The sequence below is a fragment of the Salmo salar genome, chromosome 18, assembly GCF_965601325.2.
Source record: "Salmo salar chromosome 18, fSalSal1, whole genome shotgun sequence".
Taxonomy (NCBI): Eukaryota; Metazoa; Chordata; class Actinopteri; order Salmoniformes; family Salmonidae; genus Salmo; species Salmo salar.
The window spans coordinates 70,479,691-70,498,156 of NC_138308.1; the positions used below are offsets into that span (position 1 = coordinate 70,479,691).

At 43.2% G+C, this 18,466-nt stretch overlaps 1 protein-coding gene across 7 annotated transcripts in view; it reads left to right on the forward strand.

The window, feature by feature from the left end:
* Positions 1-18,466, forward strand: part of nrxn2b (neurexin 2b) — a 937,590-nt gene that overhangs the window by 162,368 nt on the left and 756,756 nt on the right. For 4 of the 7 annotated variants that reach the window (XM_045701329.2, XM_082965087.1, XM_082965083.1 and 1 more), the window contains exon 3: positions 11,325-11,345. In XM_045701329.2, coding sequence (XP_045557285.1) covers positions 11,325-11,345 — 21 coding nt within the window. The remainder of the gene's footprint in view (positions 1-11,324; positions 11,346-18,466) is intronic. The other 3 variants (XM_082965089.1, XM_082965084.1, XM_082965086.1) reach the window with 1 other exon arrangement.

Sequence of the window (18,466 nt, forward strand, 5' to 3'; positions counted from 1 at the left end):
TGCTACTCCTACTGCTCTCTCTTCGTCTGCCCACGTGTTCTCGCATACCCCTAGAGCATCGAGCCAGCGGGGTGGTGGCACTGGAATCCTCATCTCTCCCAAGTGGACATTCTCTCTTTCTCCCCTGACCCATCTGTCTATCTCCTCATTTGAATTCCATGCTGTCACAGTTACCAGCCCTTTCAAGCTTAACATCCTTATCATTTATCGCCCTCCAGGTTCCCTTGGAGAGTTCATCAATGAGCTTGACGCCTTGATAAGTTCCTTTCCTGAGGATGGCTCACCTCTCACAGTTCTGGGTGACTTTAACCTCCCCACGTCTACCTTTGACTCATTCCTCTCTGCCTCCTTCTTTCCACTCCTCTCCTCTTTTGACCTCACCCTCTCACCTTCCCCCCCTACTCACAAGGCAGGCAATACGCTTGACCTCATCTTTACTAGATGCTGTTCTTCCACTAATCTCATTGCAACTCCCCTCCAAATCTCCGACCACTACCTTGTATCCTTTAACCTCTTGCTCTCATCCAACACTTCTCACTCTGCCCCTACTCGGATGGTATTGCGCCGTCCCAACCTTCGCTCTCTCTCTCCCGCTACTCTCTCCTCTTCCATCCTATCATCTCTTCCCTCTGCTCAAACCTTCTCCAACCTATCTCCTGATTCTGCCTCCTCAACCCTCCTCTCCTCCCTTTCTGCATCCTTTGATTTTCTCTGTCCCCTATCCTCCAGGCCGGCTCGGTCCTCCCCTCCTGCTCCGTGGCTCGACGACTCACTACGAGCTCACAGAACAGGGCTCCGGGCAGCCGAGCGGAAATGGAGGAAAACTCGCCTCCCTGCGGACCTGGCATCCTTTCACTCCCTCCTCTCTACATTCTCCTCTTCTGTCTCTGCTGCTAAAGCCACTTTCTACCACTCTAAATTCCAAGCATCTGCCTCTAACCCTAGGAAGCTCTTTGCTACCTTCTCCTCCCTCCTGAATCCTCCTCCCCCTCTCCCCCCTCCTCCCTCTCTGCGGATGACTTCGTCAACCATTTTGAAAAGAAGGTTGACGATATCCGATCCTCGTTTGCTAAGTCAAACGACACCGCTGGTCCTGCTCACACTGCCCTACCCTGTGCTTTGACTTCTTTCTCCCCTCTCTCTCCAGATGAAATCTCGCGTCTTGTGACGGCCGGCCGCCCAACAACCTGCCCACTTGACCCTATCCCCTCCTCTCTTCTCCAGACCATTTCCGGAGACCTTCTCCCCTTCCTCACGTCGCTCATCAACTCATCCTTGACCGCTGGCTACGTCCCTTCCGTCTTCAAGAGAGCGAGAGTTGCACCCCTTCTGAAAAAACCTACACTCGATCCCTCCGATGTCAACAACTACAGACCAGTATCCCTTCTTTCTTTTCTCTCCAAAACTCTTGAACGTGCCGTCCTTGGCCAGCTCTCCTGCTATCTCTCTCAGAATGACCTTCTTGATCCTAATCAGTCAGGTTTCAAGACTGGGCATTCAACTGAGACTGCTCTTCTCTGTGTCACGGAGGCTCTCCGCACTGCTAAAGCTAACTCTCTCTCCTCTGCTCTCATACTTCTAGACCTATCTGCTGCCTTTGATACTGTGAACCATCAGATCCTCCTCTCCACCCTCTCCGAGTTGGGTATCTCCGGCGCGGCCCACGCTTGGATTGCGTCCTACCTGACAGGTCGCTCCTACCAGGTGGCGTGGCGAGAATCTGTCTCCGCACCATGCGCTCTCACCACTGCTGTCCCCCAGGGCTCTGTTCTAGGCCCTCTCCTATTCTCGCTATACACCAAGTCACTTGGCTCTGTCATATCCTCACATGGTCTCTCCTATCATTGCTATGCAGACGACACACAATTAATCTTCTCCTTTCCCCCTTCTGATAACCAGGCGGCGAATCGCATCTCTGCATGTCTGTCAGACATATCAGTGTGGATGACGGATCACCAGCTCAAGCTGAACCTCGGCAAGACGGAGCTGCTCTTCCTCCCGGGGAAGGACTGCCCGTTCCATGATCTCGCCATCACGGTTGACAACTCCCTTGTGTCCTCCTCCCAGAGTGCTAAGAACCTTGGCGTGATCCTGGACAACACCCTGTCGTTCTCCACTAACATCAAGGCGGTGACCCGATCCTGTAGGTTCATGCTCTACAACATTCGCAGAGTATGACCCTGCCTCACACAGGAAGCGGTGCAGGTCCTAATCCAGGCACTTGTCATCTCCCGTCTGGATTACTGCAACTCGCTGTTGGCTGGGCTCCCTGCCTGTGCCATTAAAACCCTACAACTCATCCAGAACGCCGCAGCCCGTCTGGTGTTCAACCTTCCCAAGTTCTCTCACGTCACCCCGCTCCTCCGCTCTCTCCACTGGCTTCCAGTTGAAGCTCGCATCCGCTACAAGACCATGGTGATTGCCTACGGAGCTGTGAAGGGAACGGCACCTCCATACCTTCAGGCTCTGATCAGGCCCTACACCCAAACAAGGGCACTGCATTCATCCACCACTGGCCTGCTGGCCCCCCTACCTCTGAGGAAGCACAGTTCCCGCTCAGCCCAGTCAAAACTGTTCGCTGCTCTGGCACCCCAATGGTGGAACAAGCTCCCTCACGACGCCAGGACAGCGGAGTCAATCACCACCTTCCGGAGACACCTGAAACCCCACCTCTTTAAGGAATACCTAGGATAGGATAAAGTAATCCTTCTAACCCCCCCCCCCTTAAAATATTTAGATGCACTATTGTAAAGTGGTTGTTCCACTGGATATCATAAGGTGAATGCACCATTTTGTAAGTCGCTCTGGATAAGAGCGTCTGCTAAATGACTTAAATGTAAATGTAAATGATATACATGTCGGTTGTTTTGCTTTGCTCTAGAATGCCCATAAGCCTCACAAGACTTGTCTGAAAGTAGCACGGTACCATTTTAAAAATTGAATGGAAGTGTAGACTATATATACTATAAGGGTCATTCTATGAAAATGGTGGCTTTTTGAACAGCCAACTTTTACAAATTGTAATTCTTTTTTCTTTTTATCAAAACTTATAGCCAGATAATAGTTAACATTATAAATCAACATAAATGACAGCTTAACATATTTTAATATTTATACTACATTACATAAAAAAATGCTTGTGCTGCCTTTTTGTCACTGGTGTTACCTATATTTTAGATGACAATTCAGGCTTTCTAGAACAGAATTTGTCTTTAATTTGCATATATAATCAAAGACAGAAAAGGTTCATGATAATACTAAGAAATTGTTTGGATTAGTAATAATTTACTTTAAACATGCATGTGTAAAGTTCTATTGTCTGACATTTTGCCATTTATACAATTTTTGTTGTTGTTGTAACATTAGAAATAATTGAGGTTGAATCATTAAAAATTGAATGATCATATCCTTCAAATGTTTACTAATGAATGTAGCAACAGTTAGGGAGATACAAAAACCATATTCAATTAAATTGGGCAACTCTGATGCCGAACACCAATATGCCATACAGCAATACCAATGACGCAATGTAACACCAGTGACACAATGTAACACCAATGACAAACACAAGATTATTTCAAACACATTTTATCAAACAGTATATATCAATTCTTGTGCCATGTGACACATATTGTGTACTTAAACAGATAGTTCCACTGAATTACGAAATGACATATTGGTTTCCTTACCGTGTAAGCAGTCTATGGACAAGGTCTGACAGCAACCAATGGGTCCATGTGCTCACATGTGTGAGCATGTGTGTCCGTGCGCTTGTCTCAGTGCGACTAACACTGCTGTCATCTACCTTGGCAGTGTGTCTCTAGCTAAAGTAAAGTCAAATAACCTTGGAGAGGCTTCTCTCCTCTTGAATTCTCAATTCTCTGTCTGACACACAGCTGGCCAAAATAGAATCCTTGAAAACTGTCTCCAGTAAAGAAGAGAGAAAGAATGAGTCACACAGCAGCACTAAAATAATAAGGTTTAGTATTTGAAGTTGAATTATAAGAAGGAGAACGTGGCAGGAGAGAGGACCTTAGACGTATTCAATTAAAGATAACTTGTTAGCCTTGTGTTGATTGTTAAAGTACAACTATGCTAGTATTATATTTCAAAACATTTAAGGGTGGGTTTTCATAGCCTTGTGGCTTGGTGTTTCTCTGTGTCCTTTGCCAATAGAAAGGGAGAACATTCATGGCTAACTCTATGCTTCTCTATGCGACATCTTGTACAGGTAGCTCCATTTTGAAATGATCAACCCTCAGTCTAACACTTTCCTCTGAGTGGCTTTTGTTGTTGCAGGTCTCTGGTGGGCTTTGTGTGTGTGACCTACCATGGGGCTGTGCTGTGTTGGTGTGTGCCCTATTTGTATGTGTGCTGTTAGGGTATGTAGTGTTGGTGTGTGGCTGCCATGGGTTTGAACTCCCACAGTGAGTGTGGGCCTCAGTGCTTCTGCTCCTCAGCTGACCAATGACTAAGAGCTTCTAGTGCTATTGTGTGTTATTCGTAGACTACAAGGTACTGCTGAACAATCACAGACCATGGATTTTTGGATGTGGTATATTTTCGGCAATTCAGTACAAGACATGGGGTTTGATGGCAAAAGCTTCTAACACATACCACCTCCTGCTGCCCCCACCAGCCATTACACCAGTGTGAGCAGTCATGGGTCGAGTTCCTGTCCAACTAAATTGCAGCAAATGCCAGATCTTACATCGCCTGGATATGTGTTTAACATCAGCTAACCACATCATATGACGTGGGTCGCGTTCCCCTGCTCAGATGTTGCATGCATCAACCTATGTTTGCGTGCCACGTCATTGGCTGTGTCATCGACTGACAGATTGCTACAACATATGATTTAGTTAGCTGATACTTAAAATACATATCCAGGTGCTATAAGATCTGGCATGCGTCATCAACGCCTGGGTAAAGGAACAGGATTGCCACAGCAACACCCTGTAGCCTTAAGTATAATGAATAGGGCAGTGAAATTGACACTTAACCTACTCCAAACCCCTCAAGATGCCACCACCTATGAAACATACAGTATATCTGGGAACATTTTTGAGCTGTGGGGAAATATCATCTTTGGATTTTTACACAGGCAGCCCAATTCTGATATTCAGTGGCAAGAAAATGTATGTGAACCCTTTGAAATTACCTGGATTTCTGCATAAATTGGTCATCAAATTTGATCTGATCTTCATCTAAGTCACAACAATAGACAAACATAGTGTGCTTAAGCTAATAACACACACATTATTGTATTGTTCTTGTCTATATTGAATACATAATTTAAGCATTCACAGTGTAGGTTGGAAAAAGTATGTGAACCCCTAGGCTAATGACTTCTCCAAAAGCTAATTGGAGTCAGGAGTCAGCTAACCTGGAGTCCAATCAATGAGACGAGATTGGAGATGTTGGTAAGAGCTGCCTTGCCCTATAAAAAAACACTCATAAAATTTGAGTTTGCTATTCACAAGAAGCATTGCCTGATGTGAACCATGCCTTGAATAAAAGAGATCTCAGAAGACCTAAGATGAAGAAATGTTGTCATGTCCTGACCAGTAAAGGGGTTATTTGTTATTGTTGTTTGGTCAGGACGTGGCAGGGGGTGTTTGTTTTATGTGGTTCGGGGTTTGTTTGGATATGTATTTATGTAAGAGGGGTGTTTGTTTTATGTGTTCCTGGGTTTTTGGGTATTGTTCTATGTTTTGTATTTCTATGGTTTTTCTATGTTGTGTATTTCTTTGTTGGCCTGGTATGGCTCTCAATCAGGAACAGCTGTACATCGTTGTTGCTGATTGGGAGTCCTACTTAGGTAGCCCTTTTTTCACCTGTCTTTTGTGGGAAGTTGTTTTTGCATTGCTGTGTGTAGCCTGCAAGACTGTTGGTCGTTTGTTCGTTTTGCAACGTGTCTCAAATAAAGTTAAATATGAGCACTCAACCCGCTGTGCCTTGGTCTACTCCATACGACAACCGTTACAAATGTTGACTTGCATAAAGCTGGAAAGGGTTACAAAAGTATCTCTGAAAGACTTGATGTTCATCAGTCCACGGTAAGACAAATTGTCTATAAATGGAGAAAGTTCAGCACTGTTGCTACTCTCCCTAGGAGTAGCCGTCCTGCAAAGATGACTGCAAGAGCACAGTGCAGAATACTCAATGAGGTGAAGAAGAATCCTAGAGTGTCAGCTAAAGACTTTCAGAAATCATCTGGAACATGCTAACGTCTCTGACGAGTCTACGATACGTAAAATACTAAACAAGAATGGTGTTCATTGGAGGACACCACGGAAGAAGCCACTGCTGTCCAAAAGTTCGCAAAAGAGCACCTTGATGTTCTACAGCGCTACCGGCAAAATATTCTTTGGACAAATGAAACTACAGTTGAGGTGTTTGGAAGGAACACACACTATATGAGGAGAAAAAAAGGCACACCAACATCAAAACCTCATCCCAACTGTAAAGTATAGTGGAGGAAGCATCATGGTTTGGGGCTTCTTTGCTGCCTCAGGGCCTGGACAGCTTGCTATTGTCTACAGAAAAATGAGTTTATCAAGACATTTTGCAGGAGAATGTTAGGCTGTCAGCCAATTGAAGCTCATCAGAGTTGGGTGACGCAACAGGACAACGACCCAAAACACAGAAGTAAATCAACAGAATTGCTTCAACAGAAGAAAATATGCCTTCTGGAGTGGCCCAGTCAGAGTCCTGACCTCACCCAATTGAGATGCTGTGGCATGACCACAATAGAGCAGTTCACACTAGACATCCCAAGAATATTGCTGAGCTGAAACAATTTTGTAAAGAGGAATGGTCCAAAATTCCTCCTGACCATTGTGCAGGTCTGATCCACAACCACCGAAAATGTTTGGTTGAGGTTATTGCTGCCAAAGGAGGGTCAACCAGTTATTAAATCCAAGGGTTCACATACTTTTCCCACCCTGCACTATGAATGTTTACACGTTGTATTCAATAAAGACATGAAAAGGTATAATTGTTTTTGTGTTATTAGTTTAAGCAGACTGTGTTTGTCTATTGTTGTGACCTAGATGCAGATCAGATCAAATTTTATGATGAATTTATGTAGAAATCCAGGTATTTCCAAAGGGTTCACATACTTTTTCTGGCCACTGTATTTGTTTCACTAATTGGTCTTTTGACCAATCAGATCAGCTCAGAAAAAGATATGACGTGAAAAGATCTGATGTGATTGGCAAAATACTAATTATATATCAGAATTGGTTGCCTGTGTAAATGCAGCCTTGGTGATGCCAAACGTACTCCTGGATAACAATTACTTTGGTAAGCTAGAACTATGCTTATATGACTTGGTTCTTGACTTTCATCACCTGTTCATTGTGTGATTTCTATACTGTATAAAGTAGAAGAACAGTGAGTCAACTATTTTCTTACAGACGTATTCCACTCTCCATAGTAAATTTACCCCAGACAGGACATAACTCTCTTTTTCCTCTAAAGCTTCTTGGTGAAAGGTTAAAAAAAATCTAACTTCCCCCTCTTTGGCTGACATTTATTTTTATTTTTTTTAACAGCCTGCTTCTGAATTCTGTTCACTTTGTGCCCAATGTCTGGCTTTCTGATTAATTTAGCCTTTCGCATTTGTTTTGTTTGTGGTGTTGTGCACACTAATTTGGCTTGGGGAGTGAAAAAAGAAAGAAACATCTCAATTGAGTCATATTGTCAAATTGAGTCTGGGCTCTGTTGTTCTAGCCATGTCCCCTTCTGACTCCCCCATTTCAAATGTCTGCTAGTAACCAGATTTTCATCCAACCTTTATTTGAGTAAAGTAAATGTCGGATACACATTTTTATGAACTGCCTGATGGAAACATTCATGTCTAGCTGTTGGCTAGACCGCACTTGCCAATACCAGATGGGGCACACTCACTATATAACTTATATAACACACATTTTTTCGGTAAGAAAACCATCAGTAGAGGTCAAAATGCGATGGAAACCCATTTGACTGGTATTTTTCAAATCAAATCACATTTCATTTTTTATTCGGTACATGGGAATTTAACCACAAAAGGAATTTGTATGTGCACTACATCATCATGCACTGCCTTTTATCCGCAACAAGTCAATTTGATGGAAACACTGGTGGGAAAATGTGCATATGTTTTTATGAATAGAATGTTTAGAATATTCGCATGAAAATCTGTCACCAATCGGATAAAAATTTAGCTAGTGTGGAGGAGAAATAAAGTACTAGATATTTAAGTATCAAAAAGGCTGGTAGATGGCGGTATTGAGTCATTTCATCTTACTGTCCAAACGCATTGTATACAGCTGGTAATACACTCATTTCCCCTGTCGACCGGTTCTTACCCTAAAGTGTTTCTATTCATGCTGCAAAAGCTTAAATTTCTTCCTTCACTTTCTTTAATGGCGAGAAGACAGAAAAAAAACAGGGAAAATATGAATACTTTCCTTATGAAACACCATATCGCATTCAGCCAATCAGGTTGCAGCAGTCTGGTGTTTACCCCTGGCTGAAATTGAATGCGCAACATCAGGAAGTAGCATTCCAAGGCATTAGCAAATGGAGCAGAATGCTCTGAGCTAGTATTTATCCATTACCTAATGGAACACACGGTAATATAGGCACAGCAGCATTGGTTAAGTCAAGACTAGCAGAAAATATCAATGGGATAAAAGGGATAAATGCAGAGAAATGTTGGTTTTTCTGCTCTATTCTTCATAAATACTGTACAGCTTAGCGTTTCCCTTCTTCCCTGTTCAATACAGAATGTGTTCTCGAGTCTCGTTCCAATGCCCAAGAGAGTCACTGAGTCATCCTGAGTCTATAAAACAGACCATAAACACAGCATTTTTTGTCAATTAATGATCTTAATCGTTTGGTGGAAGGACGGCCTCTCGAGGGAGCATGCTATCGCCTCTCTGGGGAGAGAGAACGTCTAGCTTTGGTGTTGTGGGAACGGTATCATAAAAACATACACTATCTCAAAGTCTCTAACCTGAAAATGGTAATGTAATGTTTGTATATAGAGTCAAAACCAAATGGAATGTCCAATCCCTAAAGGGCATAGACTTATCTACTCACAATGCACTTGTATTCGTTGCAGACGTGTTAGGAATGATGTTCTGCTTGGCTTTTTATTTATCCCTTACTATTCTCAATGGGGGAACACAGCTTCCTAAAGTAAGAGCTTTTGTTTGACTATCTTCATCTTTTGTCAGATCCCTCACTTTCATTCCCAAATCAAATTCCCAGATATTCCCTAAGCAATGTTAACTCTGCCGTTTGAAAAATAAAGCCTACTGAGGTTTGCTGCTCCATCCACTTTTGGACAACGGGATACAATCCACATTAACGATCTCTGAGGAACATTTTTAGACAGGCCCCATAATTACTTGAGAAATGAATCATGGGTTTGGAAAAAAGGGAGCCGTCTCTTTCATGCTCTGCCTGCTTTGAACACAGATTCAGAGGCTTTCGCCGAGTGTGTCTCTAAAAGATAGTCTAGTCAAGGCTGAGAACCATCCAAAACAGAGGGATGAGAGCAGAAGAGGGGGTGAGGGGAGGAGCAGGAAGAGGAGGAAGAAGGAAGGACAGAACCCACGTCCGGAGATCAGAACAATCATTACATTTGACAAACAAGGTCCTCACAGTTTACGGCCCGGGCTTAATCTCTGATGTAGAATCATGCCTCGCTCTCGATCTGCTAGCCGTGTCTGGGTTTGTTTGCTCTGTTGACTTCCTGCTTTACAGCCTATTGCAGTGGCATTGTGGGTGTTCTAATTGAAGAATCAATAGGGTGAGGCGATGGAGGTCTAAGGGCTGCTCTGGTGTCAAACGCGCGCATCGATTGCCTTTTTAAGCTGGAGTTGCCAGATAACCCACCCAGGCTCTTTGTTGTGTTCACAATATATATGAAATATTATTCTATGAGAAGAACTTGTAGATATATGTCTGGGAAAATGACATATACATGTACAGCCAATCATTGAATGACCCAGCAAAGGACGCATTTGAGAAAAGCAGCTCTGCGTAGATAGGAAGACTGCATACATTACAGTATCATAATTGTGGAACAGATCAAGCCAGTGTCGGACAGCTAGTGTCTAGCAAAGAAAGCCCACTAACTGACAACATTGGCTTGGGTCAGGTCACAATTATTATACTGGATGGAGGCAGACTGTGAAGAAAGCCTTTTGAGGAACGTGCACTTTGTGAATGAGACAAGCAGTGAGTGACCTCGTTTTCAGAAGGCTGCTCACTGAGCAACCACGCTGGGGCCTGAATGGCGCGTTGCAGATTCTTAAATGGCCACCGCGCCCGCTGTCATGAAATCTGAATACTAAAAGCGCCGGTAAGCAGCACTTTCTGGTTGGCTCACCATACACTATACATGGAGTACATACATGAAATATACATGGATTATACTTTTCTTTGATATTTCCCCAACTCCTTGTTCCAGTTTGACCTCTTATCCTGTTCTAACTGTTCTAACTGCTATAGCACTGACTCAAATGCAAATTCACAATCAAAATCCTTGACAGTTTCCCATAAATAGTAAATGACAGCACAAGCACACAATGTACCAGAAAAAAATTATGTTGATTATGATATAATAAACTATCGCTAAGGCCCGGGCCCAGCAGTCTCAAGTAAGGGATGAACATTTTTAACTCTCCATAGGTTTTGATGCAGTAGGAGGCTAGAGACTCCTTGCACGCATCTGTAGTGGATACATGATGATGATCCTAGATAAGCAGTGTGTTTTTTTCCACTCTGACATTAAAGGAGCTAGTCTGTGGTTGCCTGGGGGGAACTGTTTTAGCACTGGCTTCTTTGACTCTCTCTCTCTAGATTATGAAACTGGAGAGAGATGCCCTTGTTCGGTAGATAGGTTCTTGTAACTGGGGTCACTGCTCTTGTAACAGAGTGGTTAAGATATTGCATCGAATTTTCTGTCGCCAGACCTAAGCCTACTGTAATATTTGACATGTATTTGCAATTGATTGTCTTACAATGGATGTATCCCACTGAAAGAGGGCCTCAGATTCCCAGTCTCACATTTTGGTTGTTTTTTCAAGCAATATAACTCAAGTCGTGGGGATAAATTTGATTTAATTTGACCTGGATAGATAATTATAAATCAAATTGTGTTTTCTCTTCTTGCAAATGACCTCTTCTGTGACAGTGGATAACATCAGGATATGTCATTAATCTGTACATTGGAATTATGTCAGATGCTGTTTATCTAATCTACTTTTTTTTCGCTCTCTTTCTCTCCCTCTCCTTCCTGTCCTCATTGGGCCTCTATGAAGCAGAAGAGTATGCTGTCGAAGGTAAGGCTACTATTTTGCTCCTACAGACCTAAGATGGCTTCTTCTATGATTTTGGCGTCCATGTTGGATGCCAACGTTGGTTGCTCTACAATGCTGTTGTAGCCTCCTTCTTGGGAGGGGCATTGTCAGTGTGGTTGGACTGCGGTTATGGTGACTCCAGGGGGCCTAGATTACTCTGCTTTAAAAATGGAACCAAAGCTGTGATTTCTCTCAATTATACTTCCTATTCTTCTCGAAGACACCTTCTTTTCTTCCTTTGTTTGATTATTTTATTTTATCTATCTATACGTATGGATTCTCGGTAGGTAGTTTGTACTCTTATATGTGAAATGGTTGGCACTTCCGAAAGTGATGAGTGATTGAACCTGGGAGTGAGAGTGCTATATGAATATCATCAGGTGCTAATGAGACGTTGAGGTGGAAGGGTTTCTAGTTCCCCTCCAGCTCCCTCCACTATCGTCTCCAGTGAGGGAGAGAGGGTAAGAGCCAGGGCTGCCAGTCAGGCCCCCTTGGGGCTACATCATCCCCTGGAGCTTGTTGCTAGGCTAGCTCACAGCTCAGCTGAACGTACAGATGTAGGATATTACTTTGATCACCCTGCTGCAGGACAACTTTGCAATGTAAATGCAAATGTAAAATTGGAAAAATCTCTCTACCCCTCAAAAATGTCCATTCATTATTATCCACATAACTTACATTTCCTGTTGCTGTAGGATTATTTTCCTGGTGTAGCAAGCTGGTTCAAATCAAGATCCTACATATGTATAGGAAGATAAGCATTAGCTCCCTGTCTGTCTCGGCCTGCATGTCTTTTCCTCAGCAGTACCGGGTGAAATGAACATAAACCGGATCAGTCAGACAGAGGTAGTGCAGCAAAGCGTTTACCGATGGCTCCCCAGACACAGCGTTCCAGACGCGTTTGACTCTAGGCAGCCTAATCCGACCGTGACTCGCCGCATGCGGTGAGGGCTGAGTGCGAGGTTTGGGAGACGGGGATGGGGACGTGGAGGTGGAGGGAGGTGCCGTGTTTCCCCCTATCAGGAACGCTGCGTGATGGATTACCCCTCTCCCGGGCCGTGGTAAGTTCACAGGGGAATCGCTATGGAAACACACCCCGCTCAAAGTTTTTCCCCAAAACATGAGTTGGAGTTTCTGCAGTTGTTTTAATACCACTGCTGTATCTCGGAATCAGAGAGAATGAGTGCATGTTTCAGGTTGTCTTTTCTCCGTTGTTGCCGACAAACCCATGAACTCTGTTTGAATTGTGACCAGGGTTTGATATGCAGACAGTGTGAGCAGGGGTGTATAACAGACCCTGTTTGATGCTGACATTCTCCCGCTGCGTTTAAATCCAAGGATCACAAGCCTGTCTTCCTGTGTGTGCGTGTGTGTGCGAGCCTGCTTGGCGTGGCGGCAACCGCTCGTGATGACTGGGTCACATGTCGGAAGCGCTGAAGCCCTTGATGGAAAAATGTCAGGGTGGCGGTGGGGGTGGACAACGAGGGACTGCGACCGTTCGCTCCTACGTTCCCGGCTGATGCGCCCTGATGGCTCCTCATTCTAGTGCGGCCGCTCTCTGACCGTGCAAGGGGTTAGGAAGGGGGCGGACAGCTCCCTCGCTGTGTGTTTGTGTGTCTGTGATCTTGATGCGGAGGAGCAGAGTGCTGACCCATGCTGCGATGGTGTGTGGCGGTCTGTTTCATGCCCCGGCCCCAGAGGGACTACCACAGCTCCCCGAGGGCCCTGGGGGCGGACGGCAGAGCTCTGCCCACCACAACTGCGTCTCAGAGAGGGATCAGGAGAGCAGCAGAGGGCCCAGCCAACCAGCCAGAGGGCCATGGGGGGCATGGGTATCCATTAACATTCATCAGACATCATAGCCAACAGAGACAGTATAGTCCCACTTCAGTGATTAAGCGAACAGCAGTCCCGCGTTTTCACAGCTAAGAGACTAGCTAGGAATTCAATGCCACAGGGTAGGGATTTTAAATTTGGTCTTGTCATTCTACATGCTCCTTAGAATTGTTTCATTTTTTTTTTACAGATTTTGTATTGGTCCAGGGATAATTGGCTTACTTTTTTATTATGGATGCTTTTGGGCGATTTAAATGTGAAAATTGCCCTTGTCTGATGTCCTAGGTGTGTCCCAGATGCAAAGCTTTTGGCTAATATAAAGGCGATTCTAATCTGCAGGCTTGTGGCTGTGGTACCCCTGGGTTTACAAAGCATTTGCACAAGCAGTGGGGATTTTAATGCCAAAAAATGCTCCGGGTTTGTCTATTTGTTCAGAGCTACCAATGTTTTCTTTGTCAAATAGCAGTAATAAGGTACACAATAAAATTCTAAAGTCTGAACTCTGACCCCAAGTAATGGGTATTTGTGTTTTCCCAAGTCATGGTGTTTTAATTAAGAAGTGAATACTGTAAGTACCCTCAGAGACGTGTATTGTGTATGAGGAGGACACGGATACTTTAGGTAGATATCTAATGGTTCATCGTCTCATTCGTGCCTGGAAGCCAGAATCCACTTTGCTCCTAGGACTTGTCCTATTTTTAGGGCTGTGGTTCGCCACTATCTTTGGTCCAATTAGTGACAGTGATTGTGCATTCAAAGGTTGCTGGAGATTGATGATACAGGAAGACCTTGAAACTCCGGGGGACCGAGGTGCCCCTGGAACCCTGTTGGTTGGTTGGTCAGCTGCTCTGGCAGACAGTGGGGGCAACGATTGATGATCTGCGGTGTACACTGACCCGTTTTCACTGCTAAGCCAACCCCCACAACCCCCCTTTTCCTGGGTTTGGCAGATGAAATACCTCACTTACGGAAATAATTCTGTATATATACACTTAAACACCCACAGTAATATATATGTCATATAGCAGACACTTTTATCCGAAGCGACTTAGTCATGCCTGTATACATTTTACGTACAGTACCATTCAAAAGTTTGGACACACCTACTCATTCCAGGGTTTTTCTTTATTTTTACTATTTTCTACATTGTAGAATAATAGTGAAGACATCACAACTATGAAATAACACATGGAATCATGTAGATGTCAAAAAAGTGTTTAACAAATCAAAATGTATTTTATATTTGAGATTCTTCAAAGTAGCCACCCTTTGCCTTGATGACAGCTTGCACACTCTTGGCATTCTCTCAACCAGATCATGAGGTAGTCACCTGGAATGCATTTCAATTAACAGGTGTGCCTTGTTAAAAGTTAATTTGTGAGACAACGTCCATATTATGGCAAGAAAAGCTCAAGTAAGCAAAGAGAAATGACAGTCCATCATTACCTTAAGACATGAAGGTCAGTCGATCCGGAAAATGTCAAGAACTTTTAAGTTTCTTCAAGTACAGTTGCAAAAACCATCAAGCACTATGATGAAACTGGCACTCATGAGGACCGGCACAGGAAAGGAAGACCCAGAGTTACCTCTTCTGCAGAGGAAAAGTTCATTAGAGTTACCAGCCTCAGAAATTGCAGCCAAAATAAATGCTTCACAGAGTTGAAGTAACAGACACACTGTTCAGAGGAGACTGTGTGAATCAGGGCTTCATGGTTGATTTGCTGCAAAGAAACCACTACTAAAGGACACCAATAAGAAGAAGAGACTTGCTTGGGCCAAGAAACACAAGCAATGGACTTTAGACTGGTGGAAATCTGTCCTTTGGTCTGATTAGTCCAAATTGGAAATGTTTGGTTCCAACCGCCGTGTCTTTGTGAGACACGTAGTACGTTAACGGATGATCTCCGCATGTGTGGTTCCCACCGTGATGCATGGAGGAGGAGGTATTATGGTTTGGGGTTGCTTTGCTGGTGACACTGTCAGTGATTTATTTAGAATTCAAGGCACACTTAACCAGCATGGCTATCACAGTATTCTGCAGCATCACGCTATCCCATCTGGTTTGCGCTTAGTGGGACTATCATTTGTTTTTCAACAGGACAATGACCCAGCATGATTCCATATGTGTTATTTCATAGTTTTGATGTCTTCACTATTATTCTACAACGTAGAAAAGATTTAAAAACCTTTAAAAAAATATGTAATGAATAGGTGTGTCCAAACTTTTGACTGGTACTGTATGCGTGTTCCTGGGAATCAAACCCACTACTCTGCCATTACAAGTGGACCGGTATTCACCTCAGAAAGACCATTAACATGTAATATAGAGCAGACATGCTCTCATTTGAACGCTAAAGAAACCGTATACGTTTACATTTCTGTTTTATATATCGCTGTTGTTTTTTTCTGAGCATCATGCCATAGTATGCCCATTGTCAGACAAAGCCAAACACACATTGAGACAGAGACCGTTCAAATCATACAGAATCACAGTAAATCCACAGCTAGGATGCAGTCTCAACGAGTTCCCCAGTTATCTGTTTGGAGCTAAGGAACGTGCCAAGCGGATCCCAATACTCTATCTGATCTTAATCAATTTGATTAAAGCTAATGATATTTTATTTTCTGGGACATCCAGGCCCAGAGTTAATCTATAAGCTTTGGGAGAAAAAAAATCCAGCAACAAAATAGGAGTTTGATGTTTGGTGGAGATATGGGATTATAGGTTGAGTGGGGACTGTACTGTATTTATGGGAGATCAGTCTGGATGATCCAAACCAGATTATGGATTTTGTACTTATTGCAGAGAAAATATATAAAAAATTGGACAGAAACTCCAATGTTTCCTAGATATGTCTACCGTGAGGGTACAGTGACGTAAACACAGTACACAAGATAATATTAAGGTACTGATGTCAGAAGGGCATTAACCTACTTTTGAATATTAGTGTTGTTCAAATTTTCATAGAATGATGTCTTGTCCAAGATTATTTATTTACATGTATTTATATACCAACTTTTTTTGCCCAAGTTACCTATGAGTTGAAGCTTTGTCTATCCAGTAACGTATTTATTGTGTAAAGCTAAAGATGACAAATTTAATCTCAGTGCTTGGAGTACAGAGAAAGAGGAATGTCTTTATGAGTATGACACGGTATAGAGCCCCTCAGTGGAGGTGTCATAATACCCATAAAACCTAGCGGTCAAACAGGGAAATGGTTCCAATTGTTTTTCCACCATTCATTTTTCCAATAGGGGATTTTAGAAACACTTAAAATAAGGGCTGTGTTTCGTGTAGGCTTTTTCTGGCGTGACATTTTGATAACCATATAAATCTCTCTAGGACAACGCGACTTTGGCAATATATTAGGCTCTATTTCCTCAGATTCTAAAATGCTAATTAGCATCTAAGTAGACATCATATAAAACTCCTGCACATTGTCTCTAGCTGCTACCTTTTCAAACAGGTATTGTGTCAATCTAAAACAGTTCACAGAATTGCCAGTTTAAAGAAATGTAGCCTATGTATTCATTACTACATTTAGCTAACATTAGATAGTTAATCCAGAGATTCTTACCTTTATCTTCATGGCATATGTAGTTCTATATGATAGTTACATTAGCAGCTAATTATCATTTCATTTCTGGGGAGTAAACACAGGTGAATATATTGACAAAAGTCACCTAGAGAGATTTACACGGTTATCAAAACGCCACGCTAGGGTAAGCCTACACAAAACACAGCCCCTATTTTAAGTGTTTCTAAAATCCCCTATGGGAAAAATAGCTCGAGGTTTTATGGGTGCTATTGACTGCATCTCAAAACGGTTGATTCAAACAACAGTAAAATAATGATACTGTATCATGTACCGTATCTACATGACGTTCCAGTATGATTACCACCACCATTCTTCTACTCTGTCTAATCAGAAAAGCATACCAAGACGCTTACATCTTTTTCATCTTGTTTATGGCACATTCCCTTTGTTCCTTACAATGATATTGGTTTTCTTATATTATCATATCGCCGGCTGCTTTCATTCAGAAGGATTTGAAAACAATTAAAGCCAACAAACCCTTTTACAGACAGTATCTCTCCCTCTGCCTTGGAAAAGAGCAGGAGAATAAGACCTGAATGGCGTCCCGCTGTACTGCTGAATTGCTGCAGAGCCTTTTGGAAGGAGGCATTGATGTGCTACTCTTTACCCTCCATCGACTACCCCAGATGCTGCCTTGAGATTAACAGTGCTGTTGTCCTGGAAGAGCAAAGTAAACCCATGCCCATTCTCACAGGCGCCTAATTCCCCCTTCACACACACACAGTCACACAGGCACACACACACACTCTCTGCTTTTGTGGTAACACAGTCAAAAGGCTGAGGAGTTGGCATTCCACTTGTGAGCAGCAATTCCAAATGTGACCATTTCAACGTGTGTGTGTGTGTGACCTTGAACGCTACTCTATGATGCCCATGAATTGTGACTTTGGCAGTTCAAGGTCCATGAATTGTACATGGTCCCCGGATCCAGTTGATGTTGAATAGGAGTTGGGTTCACTGGCTCTCGGTCCAGCAGCCTTGCCACTCAGACGGATGCCCACCCTGTGCTAAGATGGCTGCCGGTCATGTGTGTGGCTGCCTGTTGGGTCAGTATCATTGGAATACAGTATAGGCTACATCTATCTCAGGCACTTCATCTTGTTCACTTGCAAATAGTGATAATGGAAGCAGGTGACACATTTAAATGAAGCAAAGTGATTAATACCCTAGAAATTCAATTAAAGAATAGAGTATAACACAATCTTTCTCCAATTTGCCTTGATTTCCTGAAGGTGTTAATTATGTGATTCTAACTGTTCTCAAATAGTATTTGTGCTATTCCCTCTACATACACTTCCAGCTATTTAAGACAATGGAAATGCTTTGCTTGAAATGGCTCTGCTTTTGGAGGAGTTTCGTTCCAATCCCCAAGTCTCCCCTCCCGTGAGTGTATTCAAATGGAAATTTGTCGTGCATCATTTGTCGTGTTTTGGTGGTTTTGAAGTGAAAGGGGAGAAAATGCACATGGTCTTTAAGTGTCTCCCTGAGGACCAAGGGTTATTGGGTATTTGGAGTTGATATTGCTTTGTCTTTCATTTTGCCGTCTTCCCTCGTTTAATTTATGCCCCGTCAGGAATACAAAACCCGTAATCCTCTCCTCCTTTCTCATTTTTTTCTCCATCTCTCTCTCTCTCTCTCTCCCTCTATTCCTCTCACACTGACTTTTCC